Source organism: Macadamia integrifolia, chromosome 8 (assembly GCF_013358625.1).
Source record: "Macadamia integrifolia cultivar HAES 741 chromosome 8, SCU_Mint_v3, whole genome shotgun sequence".
NCBI lineage: Eukaryota > Viridiplantae > Streptophyta > Magnoliopsida > Proteales > Proteaceae > Macadamia > Macadamia integrifolia.
The window spans coordinates 1,507,059-1,522,052 of NC_056564.1; the positions used below are offsets into that span (position 1 = coordinate 1,507,059).

The 14,994-nt window shown below is 38.2% G+C and overlaps 1 protein-coding gene across 3 annotated transcripts; it reads right to left on the reverse strand.

Annotated features, from left to right (window-relative positions):
- Nucleotides 1-951: 951 nt before the first annotated feature.
- LOC122087186 (translin) lies at nt 952-13,666 on the reverse strand. Of its 3 annotated transcripts, none has more exons than XR_006142691.1 (7): nt 13,057-13,666; nt 12,614-12,710; nt 12,379-12,494; nt 5,915-5,959; nt 3,393-3,418; nt 1,357-1,578; nt 952-1,193 (listed from the first exon to the last, which is right to left on the reverse strand). XR_006142691.1 is itself a non-coding variant. In XM_042656230.1 (7 exons), the coding sequence occupies exons 1-7, from the start codon at nt 13,433-13,435 to the stop codon at nt 1,087-1,089; spliced, it is 906 nt and encodes a 301-aa protein (XP_042512164.1). In that variant the 5' UTR covers nt 13,436-13,655; the 3' UTR covers nt 952-1,086. The 3 variants fall into 3 exon arrangements, 1 of the variants encoding a protein (XP_042512164.1); XR_006142690.1 differs by having other exon boundaries at nt 1,357-1,581; XM_042656230.1 differs by having other exon boundaries at nt 1,357-1,492; nt 13,057-13,655.
- Nucleotides 13,667-14,994: the final 1,328 nt, after the last annotated feature.

Below are 14,994 nucleotides of genomic sequence, written 5' to 3' on the forward strand. Positions count from 1 at the left end.
ATCCACTGGTAAGGTATAAAATAGTCTTAAAAATTAAAAAAAAAAGGTAAATCTATCCATTCTAATCCCAATCTCAGAAAAAGTTTTGAGATTCATATTTAGAAAAAATTATTTTTTTCCGGCGAAGTGACCCTTGATTGATTTATTACATCATCATCGTTATACTCCATGCCTATTTTCCGAATCCCATAAAACCAATCTCTAATACCCTCCACACCCACGGTGTAGACTTAGAGTAACTTGGCCCAGGCTCTCAGTCACCAACCTTGGACCGGATCAAAATCCTCTATTTTTCTCATTCATGTTTTTTCTTGTTTTGCTATCTACAGAATGCGAAACATGGACAACAAGAAAACTAACGGTCAAGATTGGATGAAGATTATTACATCCGATGTGTTGGTCTTAAAGTTGTCCACGTATCGCGTTCTGTAGGCAACAAAACAAAGAAAAACAGGGATGAGAAAAATAGAGGATTATTTTTCCCTTGGATGGGTGTGAGGTGATTGCTCGTGAACCATCATGGCTTTTCAGGCTTACAGCTCGGCAACCTCCACATGGGATGTGTTTCCACAGTGCTGAGGTTTATCACTTTCCAGGCTTTTCTGACGTTATTGGCTGACTAATTTGGTCCATCTGATATGCTGGCCCCAGTAGGCATATCAGAACACATCCTAGGAAGAGATCGACGGAGGACAGTGTTTTAACAGAATGTAACTTCGAAGCTTAAGGTTCTACATATATGATTTTCTTTTGGTACAGAACCTTAACAAAGGACTGTGTTTAATGTTGCCCCCATTGAGGCAACTCCCCCGTGGCACCTATTCAAATCTGTTTTAGCTTTTTTCAATATTGTGTAACTTCACAAAGAATTCAATGGTAAAAAAATGGGCATACCCAATGCAGGAGGCTCCCACCACTGTGGGGTTCTGTGGAGTGTCATAATGTACAATCTTTGCAAAGAGGTTGTTTCCTTACTCGAACTCAGAAAAAAATTCAATGGTATTGTGAAGAAAAAGTTCATGTTATGTGTCAATTTAGAGAGAACATAGAGAGAAGCAACTAGTAGACTGAATTCCGGCCTCGAACCTATGTCTGCATTCCTTGGTCTCCTGAGGAGTCCCCACTAGTTATCAAGCCTCGGATCTTAACATCATAATAAACTTCTTCAACTCTTCTTAGGTCATACTTCATACCTGCCAAAGATTGAAGAAAAGGAGTCATGCATAAGCGGTACCTCTTAGCCACAAGAATCTGGCCAAATTTTAATACACCACCCCAACTACAAGTCTACTATTCTTAGCAGATCTCATGTTCAAGTTTATAGTTCAGAAAGAAGCAGCATAAACAACAGCTTACCATCAAACTTCTTCCGCAAGAAATCATTTCGGAGATTAAGCATCCGGAAAGCAGCATGCAGATCTGTCAAGAACTTCAACACCTTTCTTGGGCAATCATAGTCCCCTGCTGTCACTCGGTTCACCACATAACGTGGCTGCAAGATCCCATCATTTTCATATTAGGGTCAATCTGCTGGAAAGGAACAGTTTGCACAATATGCATCGCAGCAGTTTGCACAATTTGCTGGAAAGGAACAGTCCAATCAGATGAATCAAAAGTTACAGAGCGTGGCTGTGAAAATTGTCAACCTTTCATCATATTTCAAATTTCAAATTGAAAGAACATATTCAACATGGGAAGCAACTTATTACAGTGTATCTAAAAGCTGCTGCACACATTTCAACTGCAGTTGCCACATGGATAAAAACAACATTTCCCATTCAGATGCCCATCCAAAATAAATCTTATAGCGCAGCAAATGGAGATCATGCATATGCCTGTTATGTCCTCTTGACAGAACTATCATAGGTGCATTCCTGTTTCCAATTTTACAAGACCTTACAAGCATGGTAGATCTATAACATACTAGCCAACTCTTCCATCCTGCACCAACTTTAACTTTACAGAATTGTGATGGAATTCCATAGCCAGAAGTAAAACAAGCAACTGATAGAAGCCCAGTTCATTGAAACACGTCTTCTCCTATTAGAAAGAATAGTTTGAAGCTTGGGAATCGCCTTTTCTAAATCAGCAACATTGAAAGCTTGATTATGGCATCACAGTAATAAGCAACTAATTGAATCTCAACAGGAATTCAAGGAAAAATAGATCCTTTCATTTCTAAATAGGGTCTGAAACTATTACGAGTGAATCTGTCAATTTCATCAGACGACATTTTTGAAATATTCTCAGATGAAACCTGAAGGTTAACCCCTTTAAATATGAAGCCGGGAATCATTGGCATTGGATGTAGTCATTCTTAACATGAACCTATCAGAGTGATCTGAATATACTCCAAGCATACCATGCTCACCGAGAGTAAATATTCAACTACCTGGATCCAATAGGATATGTATTAAAGCAACAATGAGTCAATGACTTGAAAAAAATGCAAGAAATATCAACTACTTGGTCAGATGGAGCCGTTCATTTCTCAAGTTGTGTTTGTCAAGCTGAGCACCAATTAGATGCAATCATGCAACCTCCACTTTTTATTCCCTGCAGGTTATAGCTGACAAGAGCAGTTGGCAGATTTTCGGCTTATTTTAGCCATTTTAGTTGTTCCATTCCAGAGAAAGGAGTTCATCTCATGCAACAAAATGTCCCCCATCTGATCGTACTGGCTAGTAGGTCCCCTTCCTTTTAACTACAAATATTCCTCTTATGTTCCCCCCCTCAAAAAAATCTCATGCAACAAAACGAGATACAACCTCATAAAGAGGCTACTAAAAAGCACAGGAGTACTTCCTCCTGTGCAACCAAAACACAGCCTCAATAATTACATATGGAGGTCCTCCTTAGTGAGTGACTTTTGAGGTTTAGAAAGGAACACTAAGCCATGAAGACTGACGGATCAAGATGGCGTCTACAGCAAATATACTTCAGATTAAACTTAAAGCAATCAGTTCCTCCTGCAGTAACATTTTCATAGAACTAGGTTTATGATGAGTTATGGTCAGAAGAATCCACTTCAAACAAGTAGTTCCATTCTTTTGGGGTTGGTTAGAAGGGAAAGGGTGGGGAAGAAAGAAAGGTTGGGTTCATGCAATAGAGGACCACAATCAATGGCCAAAATAAATATTCCTTCATCTGAAAATAGCAACCCATGAAATTCCGGTCAAATACGCTAAGAAATCAACAGATCCTTAAGCAATTTGAAATTTTTTTATCAGATTCTACCTAAAACATTCAGATATTATTGAGCTGATCCTTTTCTTATTCTTTACATAATCTGCAACTTATGTCCTTTCATCCAAAGAGAAAGGATATGTATGCACAAGATACAAGCAGTCTGTGCAAGCGAAGGAAAAATAAGTTTATAGATAGTCCCTTACCAATTCATTTGACATGAAACAGACTCCTGCATAATAGGAAGAACTACATTAGTCTATATACAAAGGCATCCAAATATCCCAGTGTTATTCAGATGAGAAACAAGCATGAAAATGGGAATAATGATCAGACAGACAATCACAAGCAGGCAGCTAGTAATTGAAGCTAAATCGGAAGAAAAAAAAGCCCAGATCAACTTTCAAAAACTCACTAACTTGTTTAAGTATTTAAAGAAAGTACCATTTTGCTTAAGTTTGGCTCGTTCATTAAAGTCAGGCCGGAAAAAGGTGGCCAACCTCCCTATGTAGGAAAAATTCGAACAAAACTATATCATATCAGAGTCTTGACTCCAGCCAAAGAATATCCAAGCTACCACATTAGAAATCCTTCTTTTCATAGCTAAAAGAAGCTACCAATAGACTGTCATGGCCAAACAAGTCAGTATTTGGGTCAATAAATGGATGCTCCTACCTTATACCCTAATTGTAACCATCATCCTATGGCAATGTTCATAAACAAAGAGTAAAGTACCAAAAAGGAACCATTAACTAGATCGATGTAGAGAATGATGAAGGAAGCTTGTTAGGCAATTTCCAAGAATACTTTTGCTGACTTCTGTATCTAAGAATTACAGATCTTCAATAAAACAATGGGGACCTTTTTAGGAAATTTGGCAAGAGTGTTTTAATAAATGAGGCTACAATTTGTATGGGACAGTACAGCGTAACTAGCTTTCCTAATAGAAAAATAATTTGGGGTTCTTAATGCAGGCGTGATTTAAGGCTTGGTTTAAATTTAGGGATACACAAAAATTGTTATTTTATTAGCGGGTCCCGGTCCCATATTGGTGATAGTTGGATAGGGATTTATCTTATCCTAAGTCGGCAGTCTTTGAGTTAGTTAAGGAAATTTAGAATCCTTAGCAATCTAGCAATCTAGTAAGTCCTAGTAGTTGAGTCAATTTAGGAGATTTTAATTCTATTTCTATAAATAAGTAATGTAACCAACACCCTCTCCACGATTTAAAATTTATGGATTGAATTGTTTGTTTGGAAACTTGTGAGTTGGATCTTCTCTCTCTCTTCTCTCTTTGCTCTCTCAATCTGATAAGAGATCTTTCTTTTCCCTCCTCTCCTTTTTTTTTTTCTGTCCTACGGTTTATATTCTCCCATTATTGTTCGATCTTTCTCCCTTATTTTTAATTTTTTGGGTGAATTTCTCTCCCTTATTTTCTCTCCTTCCCAACCCCCAGTTATTTCTTCATTATTTCTTCCCTTTCTTCTCTCCTCTCACCCTTTACAGTAGGAAGACCCCCCCCCCAAAAAAAAACCCTTTTTCTCCTACTATTTCTACCTTTCAACTGCTAAATCGGTAGCCTTTATTCTCACTCCTTTAACATGTTTAAACTTCAGATCCTATTTTCGAAGGAAAGCGAAATCTTCTTTTTTTTCCCCTCATTATTCTCTATTTACACCCATCAACCACCCTTTCTCATGATCTCATCTTTTGTACCAGATTAAATTCCATTAATTATATTGTTCTGAAAATTGATCTAATATTTATTCTCTTAAAATTTGACCGTCTGATCTGGTAATTCTTTCTACTATTTTTTACCACTAGTTCTAGATTCAGATCTAGCTATATCCACCATTAGATCAAAATCTGACATTTGGATCTGAGATCATATCTGACCCACATCTTCCATTCCATTAGTAGATCTATTGCTCGCAGGCCAATCAGATCCATCACATCTGATTGATCTGGCATCGTTATGAGTGCTTTTAAAGAAAAAAAATGGAAAGCTCAAGGTTAGACCAACCCCAGCCCACCCCTCCCAGAACCCTGCCAAAAAGCAGGATCTGCTTCGGATGACAGCCCTTTATTCACTTCAAAAAGGAAAGGTCAGCATAACCTTTATGATGTGAAATGGAAAAACAAATTTCACAAAATAGGTGTCAAAACTCAAAAGTGTAGTAATAGCAAGTAAAAATATATATGATGTTGAATATATACCATGTCCGACCATAGTTGTCACAGTGCCAAGGCGAGAGGCCAAAACGCCCAAGGTGAGCACCATATTACAGGTACATTTGCCATTTCGCACTTATTTTTTCTGTATAAGTTATACCAGACATGTTTTCCATCTTACACGCATATTTCCTTCCACATCTAGGTTTGGGCACCTTGAAACAAAAGGTGCCTGGCTGGCTTGGGCATCAAGGCATACCTTGTCACCTAGGCAATGCCTTGACAACTATGTGTCTGACCATATAATAAACTGCATCAGCAGAGACTCGGGGTTGATAACAACTTCAGTAACACAGATAAATCCACAGTTGTCTACAAAAGAGGGGAAAAAGTTGACTGGGAAAAAAAGAAAAAGGGAAAGTTTCAAATGTATAGCATATGCAGCCACCTATAAATTAAAAGTCTCATGAATGAGGGTACTGATTGTAAATTCAGCCTCAAACACAAGGGAATCAAAATTAGAAATTAACCTGCGTTAAAATTGTTTATGACTCACCAATAAGATAATCTTCAATATCAAGACCAAACTCAGAAGAATCCACTGCACAATCAATCAACACATTCAGCATCACAAAAGAAAAATATCCCTGGTTGATTTATAAATGAAACATTAAATACAAGACTCAAGATAGAGACTATACAAGAGTATCATACAACCCCTTTTTTTCTGACAGGCCCAAAGAGAAAAACAAAATATGCAGAAGATAAAACCCACTGTCAACATCCTCTTCCGACTTAACCATTACTAATGGCATAAAGAAACAAGAACAGGGAGGATTGCTACAAATCATTATAAAGTGCCTATGCTAAAGTTCCACCATGTTAGTGATCAAGCATTGCAGGGAAAGAACAATAAACCCATGAAGAGAAAGGACAGATAATGCATAGCATCAGCATTCAGAAAAGCCTTATAAAGTACCCATTTCTCTTAGAAGCGAAGTGAGATTTTAAAATGCCCAAAAGTATGATGAGGTTTAAGAAGCTTTCCATGTGCAGACTCGTACCAAATTTCAACCATATTTCAAATATTTCGGTTGTTTCGACCACTTCCGGTTGAACCAGCCAGTTAAAATCTCCCATTTCCATCGAAACCTGTCTTATTTTGACAGGTTTTGACCGAGAGCACCAGGCTTTGCAATTTTCAACTCTTAGAGTGACGATTTTGCCAAGAAATTCAATTTACTTTATTAATCACCACTTTTTCAAATTTTCGCATGCATTCAACACTTTCATAATGGGATGCCTCTGATATGTTGATGAAGAGCCCAACCATTTGTGTCAGCCCTACCCAGTTCCTTGTATCTGGCACAACCATTTGTGCCAGCTCCACCAATTTTCAGTCTCAGTGAGCCATTCCCTAGCTTGGGGATACCTCCAATATGTTGATGATGGGCTTACTGGTGGGCAGTCATGGAATATTAGAACAATTGTGCCCAAAAAATGTCATGGAATACATATGTGGTGCATTCTGAGGAGTGACTCCGATTTATCAATCATATGCAGCTCGTGAAACGAACCCACCAAGAAACTCCACGTGGAATTGAGTGGTGAGTGTTGTATGCTTGTTTTTCCATTCTAATATATGTTTTGATTGTTTTAATAGCTTATTTACTGTTTACAATAGCATTCAACATAACCTAGCAAACTTGGGTCGAAATCACAAGTACCACTTTGGGTGGTTTTTCTATCAAACTAATTCGTGGAATAGGTGTAAAATGTTAAAAATAGGCAGCACAAAAATAAAAAAGTCAAAAAAATACTTTATGGGCCTTGAAACCTAGGTTTCGAGTTTGGACCAAAAAAAATACCAGGTTTCGACCTAGTTTCGGTCGTAACCTGTGGCCTCTAAGCCAAGATTTAGAACCTTGGGTTCAAATCACTGAACACATTAACTAATATTGAGGACCTAAAACCATACTTGAGAAGCTTACCAACGTTAACCGAGTAAATAAAGAAGCAAAAGACAGAAATAATAAGATTACTATTGACCACAATACCAATATGATGCAATTGGGCGTTAGGCTTGAGATAGCCTTTGATTTGATTCCTTTTCTTTCCTTTTTAGAGTTAGTATTAGTATGGTAGATTTTCAATCGAGTGAGATTTTATTTCTATTTTAATTAGATAAAATATTTGTTTCAAATAGGAAAGTAGGTCTGTTTTCAGTCTTTAAATAGATGTATTGAACTCAACTGAGAATTAGAATTGAATGAAACTGAAAAAAGATTTTGGATGAAATGATGGCTGCCGTGGACTGCTTATCTCTTGTTCTCTTTCTCTGAAGTTCTCTCTCTGAACTATTATCTTTTTCCTTCTTATCTTATTCTTTTCTCCTTCCTACTACTCCTATTCTCTGTTGCTGTTATCGGTTCCCTGTTCTGGGCAGTAGACACAGCCCCAGTTTAAAGGATCGACCTCTTTCTCTTTTAAGGTTTCTGGACTGAGCTTTTGGTTGAAGGAAGCCCTCCCCAAGGCAACTTTAACCCATGAATATCAGGCCTGAAGGTGACTCCTACTGTGAGAAACAAAAACCTGCAACTCAGGTTACCTAAACCTACCACCAGATCTGTTTGCAGGCACTACAGCCCCTGTTTGCATTGCTGTTCTGAGGTATTTCCCACATGAGATCAAGAGGCCCTTTATTGAAGCATCATCGCCTGGAATCTCAGGCCTAATAGAGGGGATTGAAGGAGATTTAGCCCTCGCAAGCTGCTGGATTCTTCCGCCCCTGCTGCTTGTCCAAGAAAGGAGAAGAAAGACTCGTGAGTTGTAGTTTAAAACCCTTTAATTTGGTTTTTCCTATTATACCCCCGCCTTTAACTTTTAATTCCCTTTGAGTTTCTTTATTTCTAATTCCAGAATACCCCTCCCTCATCTAACGCTATTCCTTGTTTCCCATTAATTAGATTGGTGACTTATAATTACAATTCTGCCATTCTTTATTAGAAACACCAACTGAAATTCCAGAATTGAGTTTTCTTTGGGATTAATTCCAGATCTGTCCTCATTCAGCTATTTCATTAAAAAAAAAAAAAAGGTTTTTAAGTTGTGCCATAAATTACATTACTGCCACTGGTTTGTTTAAATTGAATTATTTGTTAATTGTGGGCTCCTAAGCAATCCGATTCTGAATTTTGGAACCCGGATCCGCATCAAGTGGTATTAGAGCAAATTTCCTACACTTCTCTAACCATGAAAGGTCACATCACTAATGCTGAGTTGAACAAATTGTATCGTGAGGTACTTGAGAACCAACAGAAAACTAATACTAGGATTGAGAAGAATGAGTCCAAATATGACAAGTTCATAGATGACACTCAAGGTGCCCTCGCTAAGATTCTTGCCTTTATGCAAAAGTCTGAAATGGGAGTCGATGAAGGACCATCTACACCACCTCCTCAGTTTAATGCCCTACGGATTGAAGATACACCTCAGAGGCAACAACTTAACTCAGTTGTCCCACAGGATGTTACCCGGCAATTTTCTGACAGAGATTATGGCATCTAAGTTGAGGTTCCAGAGTTCAGTGGTGAAAAAGGACCTGAGGAATTTCTTGACTGGCTTACCAAAGTTGAAAGGATTTTTGCATAGAAGTCTCTTCCAAACTAGAAAAAATGTGAATTCATCCTCACCAAGTTCATTGGGTATGCATGTTCATGGTAGGATGATGTACTGCATGCAAGATTTGTCAGAAGACTAGGACTCATTACCAATTGGGAGGTCATGAAGCAGATTCTGACTGAAAAATTTGTTCATCTTAATTATGAGAAGATAATGTTCCATAAATTGCTTAATTTGCAATAAGGTAACAAGGACATGGATTCCTACACCCTTGAGTTCCAAAAATTGTCTTCAAGATGTCGACTTCAGGAAACATACCAGCAACGGGTGATGCATTATATCAGTGGGCTAAGTACTAAGATCCGACTTGAGTTGGCTAACACTGATTTCAGGTTCGTTGATGTGGCAGCGGCTCATGCCAAGACAGCTGCAAAGAAGTATATTTATTGGAAGAGTATGCAGGACTCGTTCTGTGAATGTAGCAGAGAAGCAACCGATAGAGAAAATTGAAGATGATGAGCCTGCTTTATATCCTTATCCCCTCGAGGATGATGATATTGTCAATGATGATGAAGAGGATGTAGAAGCTCATTCAGCTAGTCTTTCATCATTTTCAAATAGGCTAGTTGACAAGGCTCCTCTCTTCAGACAGAAGGATACTCTCCTGCACGGCTCCGACCCCACTGATGTTCATACAGTTATTGATACTGGGGCAGAAGCAAATTTTATATCTACTGATTTTGTTCGAACACACAACCTTCCACAGAAGCAGTTTTTCAAGAAGATCCACATGCAAGGTTTTGGACCCACAGCTCGAGAAGAGGCCAATGCAGTCGTTCGAATACATCTACAGTTTGGGCCACTACAGTACCATGTGACTTGTTTGGTCACCCCATTGGCACACTGCGACATTCTTTTAGGGTGACCTTGGCAGCGGCACGCAAGCATTCTCTATGATAGTGCACATAACACCATCAAGGTAAAGCAAAGAGGTCGTACATATTTGATGAAGCTACACAGATTATCAGACATGCCACGTCGTCGACTGATTCCTACTCCAGTGACACGTCAGCCTACTATTCCTCATCACGGAGTTACACTCCCATCGTTTGCTTCGAGATACTTGCCACCTCATCGGCGAGTAAATTACAAGGGTATCTTGGGAGCATAACTTGACTCAACGGAGTAGATTTCTTTTAAGACCGGGAGAGCTGATGCAGTTGGGCGTTGGGCTTGAGATAGCCTTTGATTTGATTCCTTTTCTTTCCTTTTTAGAGTTAGTATTAGTATGGTAGATTTTCAATTGAGTGAGATTTATTTCTATTTTAATTAGATGCAATATTTGTTTCAAATAGGAAAGTAGATCTATTTTCAGTCTTTAAATAGATGTATTGAACTCAACTGAGAATTAGAATTGAATGAAACTGAAATTAGATTTTGGATGAAATTATGGCTACCGTGGGCTGCTTAACTCTTGTTCTCTTTCTCTGAAGTTCTCTCTCTGGACTATTCTCTTTTTCCTTCTTATCTTCTTCTTTTCTCCTTCCTATTACTCCTATTCTTTGTTGCTGTTATCAGTTCCCTGTTCTGGGCAGTAGACACAGCCCCAGTTTAAAGGATCGATCTCTTTCTCCTTTAAGGTTTCTGAACTGAGCTTTTGGTTGAAGGAAGCCCTCCCCAAGGTGACTCTAACCCTTGAATATCAGGCCTGAAGGTGACTCTTGCTGTGAGAAACAAAAACCTGCAACTCATGTTACCTAAACCTACCGCCATATCTGTTTGCAGGCACTACAACCCCTGTTTGCATTGCTGTTCTGAGGTATTTCCCATCTAAAATCAAGAGGCCCTTTAGTGAAGCATCATCACCTGGAATCTCAGTGATGCAGATTCTTCACTAACCTAGGTTTGTTTTATTAGTAATAAGCCTAGGGTTGGGTTCTATACATGTTGGGCCTTTGAACCCATGTGTTTTGAGTGTAATAGGTCACTTTTATGGGCCTAAACTAGGGGTTTTAAGGTTACATACGGGATTCACTGATTTGTTTTCTTTTTCTTTAGTTTCCTTTTTAGATGGGGTTATTTACTTTCTAATTCCAGTACCTAGTTAGTTTCTAAGTTTCAGTCATAAGTTTCTATTTCCCGTTTTAGTAACTAAAGGACTTTCTATTTTGTAAGTTTCTATTTTCAGTTTTAGTAACTAGGTCAGTTTCTAATTTTTAGTTTCCTATTTCAGTTTTTGGCAACTAAAGTTAGTTTCTATTTGATATAACCCCCATCATTATTATAAGTAAAGGAGAGCTCTCAGTAATAGAGCCACAATTTTGAGAATTAAAAAAAACCAGAAAATATGAAGATCCACTCAGACTTCTCGCCGCAGAGTGTCGTTTGGATCAATCTCAGGCCTGATAGAGGGGATTTGAAGGAGATTTAGCCCTCGCAATCTGCTGGATTCTTCCGCCCCTGCTGCTTGTCCAAGAAATGAGAGATAGACTCGTGAGTTGTGGTTTAAAACCCTTTAATTTGGTTTTTCCTATTATACTCCCGCCTATAACTTTTAATTCCCTTTGAGTTTCTTTATTTCTAATTCCAGAATACCCCTCCCTCATCTAACGCTATTCCTTGTTTCCCATTAATTAGATTGGTGACTTATAATTACAATTCTGCCATTGTTTATTAGAAACACCAACTAAAATTCCAGAATTGAGTTTTCTTTGGGATTAATTCCAGATCTGTCCTCATTCAGCTGTTTCACTAAAAAAAAGGTTTTTAAGTTGTGCCATAAATTACAGTACTACCACTGGTTTGTTTAAATTGAATTATTTGTTAATTGTGAACTCCTAAGCGATCCGATTCCGAATTTTGGAACCCGGATCCACATCACAATGAATTTTGACTTGATGAAATTTAGGCTACAAGAAAAGAATGGGTTTGTGACTCATTAGACACTACCTCAATTACCCTGCTTTGTATCCTCTCACAAACAATGTGTCCTCCTTTGGCAATTTTCACCTGCATTGTTACCCTTATCACATGCTTTATGATAGCTTTTCTTTGTTCTAGTAAAATTCTGCCATAACCTCTACTTCCCAGACCATAATCCCTTTAAAAGAATCCCAGCATCATGTGGCAGTTCCATTGATCTATATATAAATACCACTGTGCTTTGAAATCACTAATTATAGGCTGCAAAAGTTCATATATCATCCTCCATAAGAAATTAGCAAAGACCATGGCTAGCCTTGCAAAACAAAATAGTTTGTCCAATAATAATTTCATCCTTAAATGCAGAAACCTGAACAGTAACACCTTGGAAACAGCAAAAAGAACAGTAAAGCAGATAAACACATCACCAACAAATTTTAAAAAAAAAAAAATGATGATAAGTTGCTTTTGACTTACATCCAAGTTTCTCTTCAGCTTCTTTATGCATAAGAAGATTTCCTGTTTCTAGCCAATGCATAAATGCAAGCAGTGAGACGGCCGTCTGTGTCTCGCTCCTCCAATCACCATGATATCTAACATTAACCACAAATAAGTAAAACTGAAAAAATAAAGAAAGAAGATATTTTTCAAACCATTCAGATAATTAAGGTAAAAGAACAATGCGGCCAACTTCCAAACAAATGGCACAGACCTATAATACTGCCCAGGGCATTCCTGGAGGATTTCAGCAAGCCGATGGAAGAGTTCTTTCAGAACATCAATCTGGACCTTTGCCTTCTCTAAGACCTCTGAAGCATCAAAACAAGGGGGAAATGAGATCAGATTTAAGTTCATTCTTCAAACGAAAAGACTTTTTGTTTGTGTTTAAGAAAATAACTGTAACGAAGAGAAGAGAAGTGGGGCTGAAAAAGGACTTGGAAAATATCGCGTTATAGTATCCATATAAGCAAAACTCCACAGACAACATAAAGAAGGATAAGCAACAAGAGCTCTCACATGGCAAAATGCCATAAGAGAGAAAAAGCAGAAGAACAACATTAAAAATAACCAAAATACGAGTAATGAAACTGTGAAAGATGAAAAACAAAGATGGAACATATTAGGAAATAGGAACCGTATCATCCATTTCATCACCTGGGACAGGCCGAGATTGATGAACAAGGAGGAGGCTCGATTGCATTAGCCGGGTCGAGGTCTCCATCTCCAACGAAACCGCTCTAATGCGCTCCCGTAATCTTCCAGATTCTTCAAGCTGAAGACGGAAATTGTCAAATTGGTTCTCCACGGAAGAGGAGGAAGATGAATAAGCTCCAATGTCCGCCATTGTAGAGGATGAAGAATTTGAACACATCAACCGAACGTATACGTTTCTGAAACACGAAGGATATGAGAGAGGAACTCTAATGGCACTGATCCGTCGAACTTGGAGAAGAGAAAAGGAAGATTTAAGATTACAATTAGGGTTTAAGGAGTGTGAAAGGACTATAAGAGCGTTCCGACAAGTGGATTTCATGTTAATGTGACCTCTGGGTTTTAGGAACAGTTATAATTTAGAATTATAGGGTAAGGTCCATAAGAGCGCTTCGGAACGCCGATTTCATGTTTCGGATGGAACTGTTGCTGGGCAGGATCCACCGTCGGTAGCGTAAACGTTACAGTAACGGCCGAAGGAGCATTACGTCTCCTGAAAAATTGATCCGTTGGACCGAAACCAATCCCAAGCTTTAAAACCCTGCAGGATTTGCAGAGAGAGAGAGAGAGAGAGAGAGAGAGAGAGAGAGAGATTCACACCTTTCACACCTTCAAATGCGGAAGAAAGGTGAACCTAAAATGACTATTGATAAAGTGGTAAAAAAAGATATGCATGATAATGCTCGATTCTAGTATGATTGTATAAAGGTAAATAGAGAACAAGAATCTATGTAGTTGATCTCTTGTAGGAGATGTTCTAGTGATGCTGCTTTGACTACTGATTTTTACTTTTTTTTTTACCTTTTTTTACTTTCTTTTAAGTCTTTTTTTATACTTTTTTCTATTCTTATGTCTACTACCATCTTAGACCAATGGATGCCCCGTTGTGTTCTGAAACCCTTCTGAAGCAGAAGTTACATACGGTTGAGATGAGATACTGGATATGTATTTACAGGTGGACGACCCAGTTATCCTTATTCACCAGCCAAAGTGGGACATCTCCATTTTTAAGGTTCGGGACCTTTTGGTAGATGGAAAACTGCGCACTCACTAGAACAATGTTCGCTACAAGAAGAAGTTCCTTGTCGTTTGGAGTGCATTAACTAATAAACCAAAAAGTGGGTTGTAAGACAGCTTTACAAACTGATGATACAGAAAAATCTGTATTAGGTTAGCTGGTTTTAGTAAAATTTTAAAGAAAGATTTAGCGGAGGACACAAATTTTGCTTTTGAGGTTGAAGAGAAATACCATGGTCGAGATTTTTTTAGGTAAACATCCAAAAGACATATATTAGTGTGATTCCTTCGATGACAAATGGGCAAGATTAAAACTCTAATGTATTACAATCTCATATCAATCATCTGGAGGGGTTGATCCCAAATTGGTTTTGTCAGGGTGTGTCTGGTTGATGAAGTCTTAGGGTTCCCCTCACCTTATGAGCCAACTTTTAGGGGCAAGTTATTTGGAGCTTCGTACCAATGATATACAGGTATCAGAGCAGATGTGGCGTCGGCTTGCATCCCTACCTCAAGAAAAAATCATCATTGACAACAATTTGAAAGTGTGGTAATATGTTATGATCCCATATTAATCATGCATGGGGCTGATCCACATCGATTCCGTGAGAAATTTGGTGAGGGGTGATAAGGGTCTTGAATTCCCCTAATGAGCCAGCTCTTAGAAGTTCTCCTAAATTTCGTATTATATTCAGAATTCCAAAATTTCCTTGACGAATCACCAGGCAAGATGAATCAATATCATCATCGCTGCTTCATATTATCCTATGATCATCACATGATCTTTTGTTCTGTATTTTAATTTTTGTAAACTTACACACAAATCAACCATTGAGAATCATCTTTACCCAAAAAAAAAAAAAA

Excerpts from the sequence above, each read along its gene's own strand:
- LOC122087186 (XM_042656230.1), bottom strand. The coding sequence starts at position 13,435 with ATGAAATCCACTTGTCGGAACGCTCTTATAGTCCTTTCACACTCCTTA. Across the intron at positions 12,711-13,056 it reads TCAATCTCGGCCTGTCCCAG|AGGTCTTAGAGAAGGCAAAG; the intron begins GTGATGAAATGG and ends TTGATGCTTCAG. Across the intron at positions 1,194-1,356 it reads CTTGCGGAAGAAGTTTGATG|GTATGAAGTATGACCTAAGA; the intron begins GTAAGCTGTTGT and ends AATCTTTGGCAG.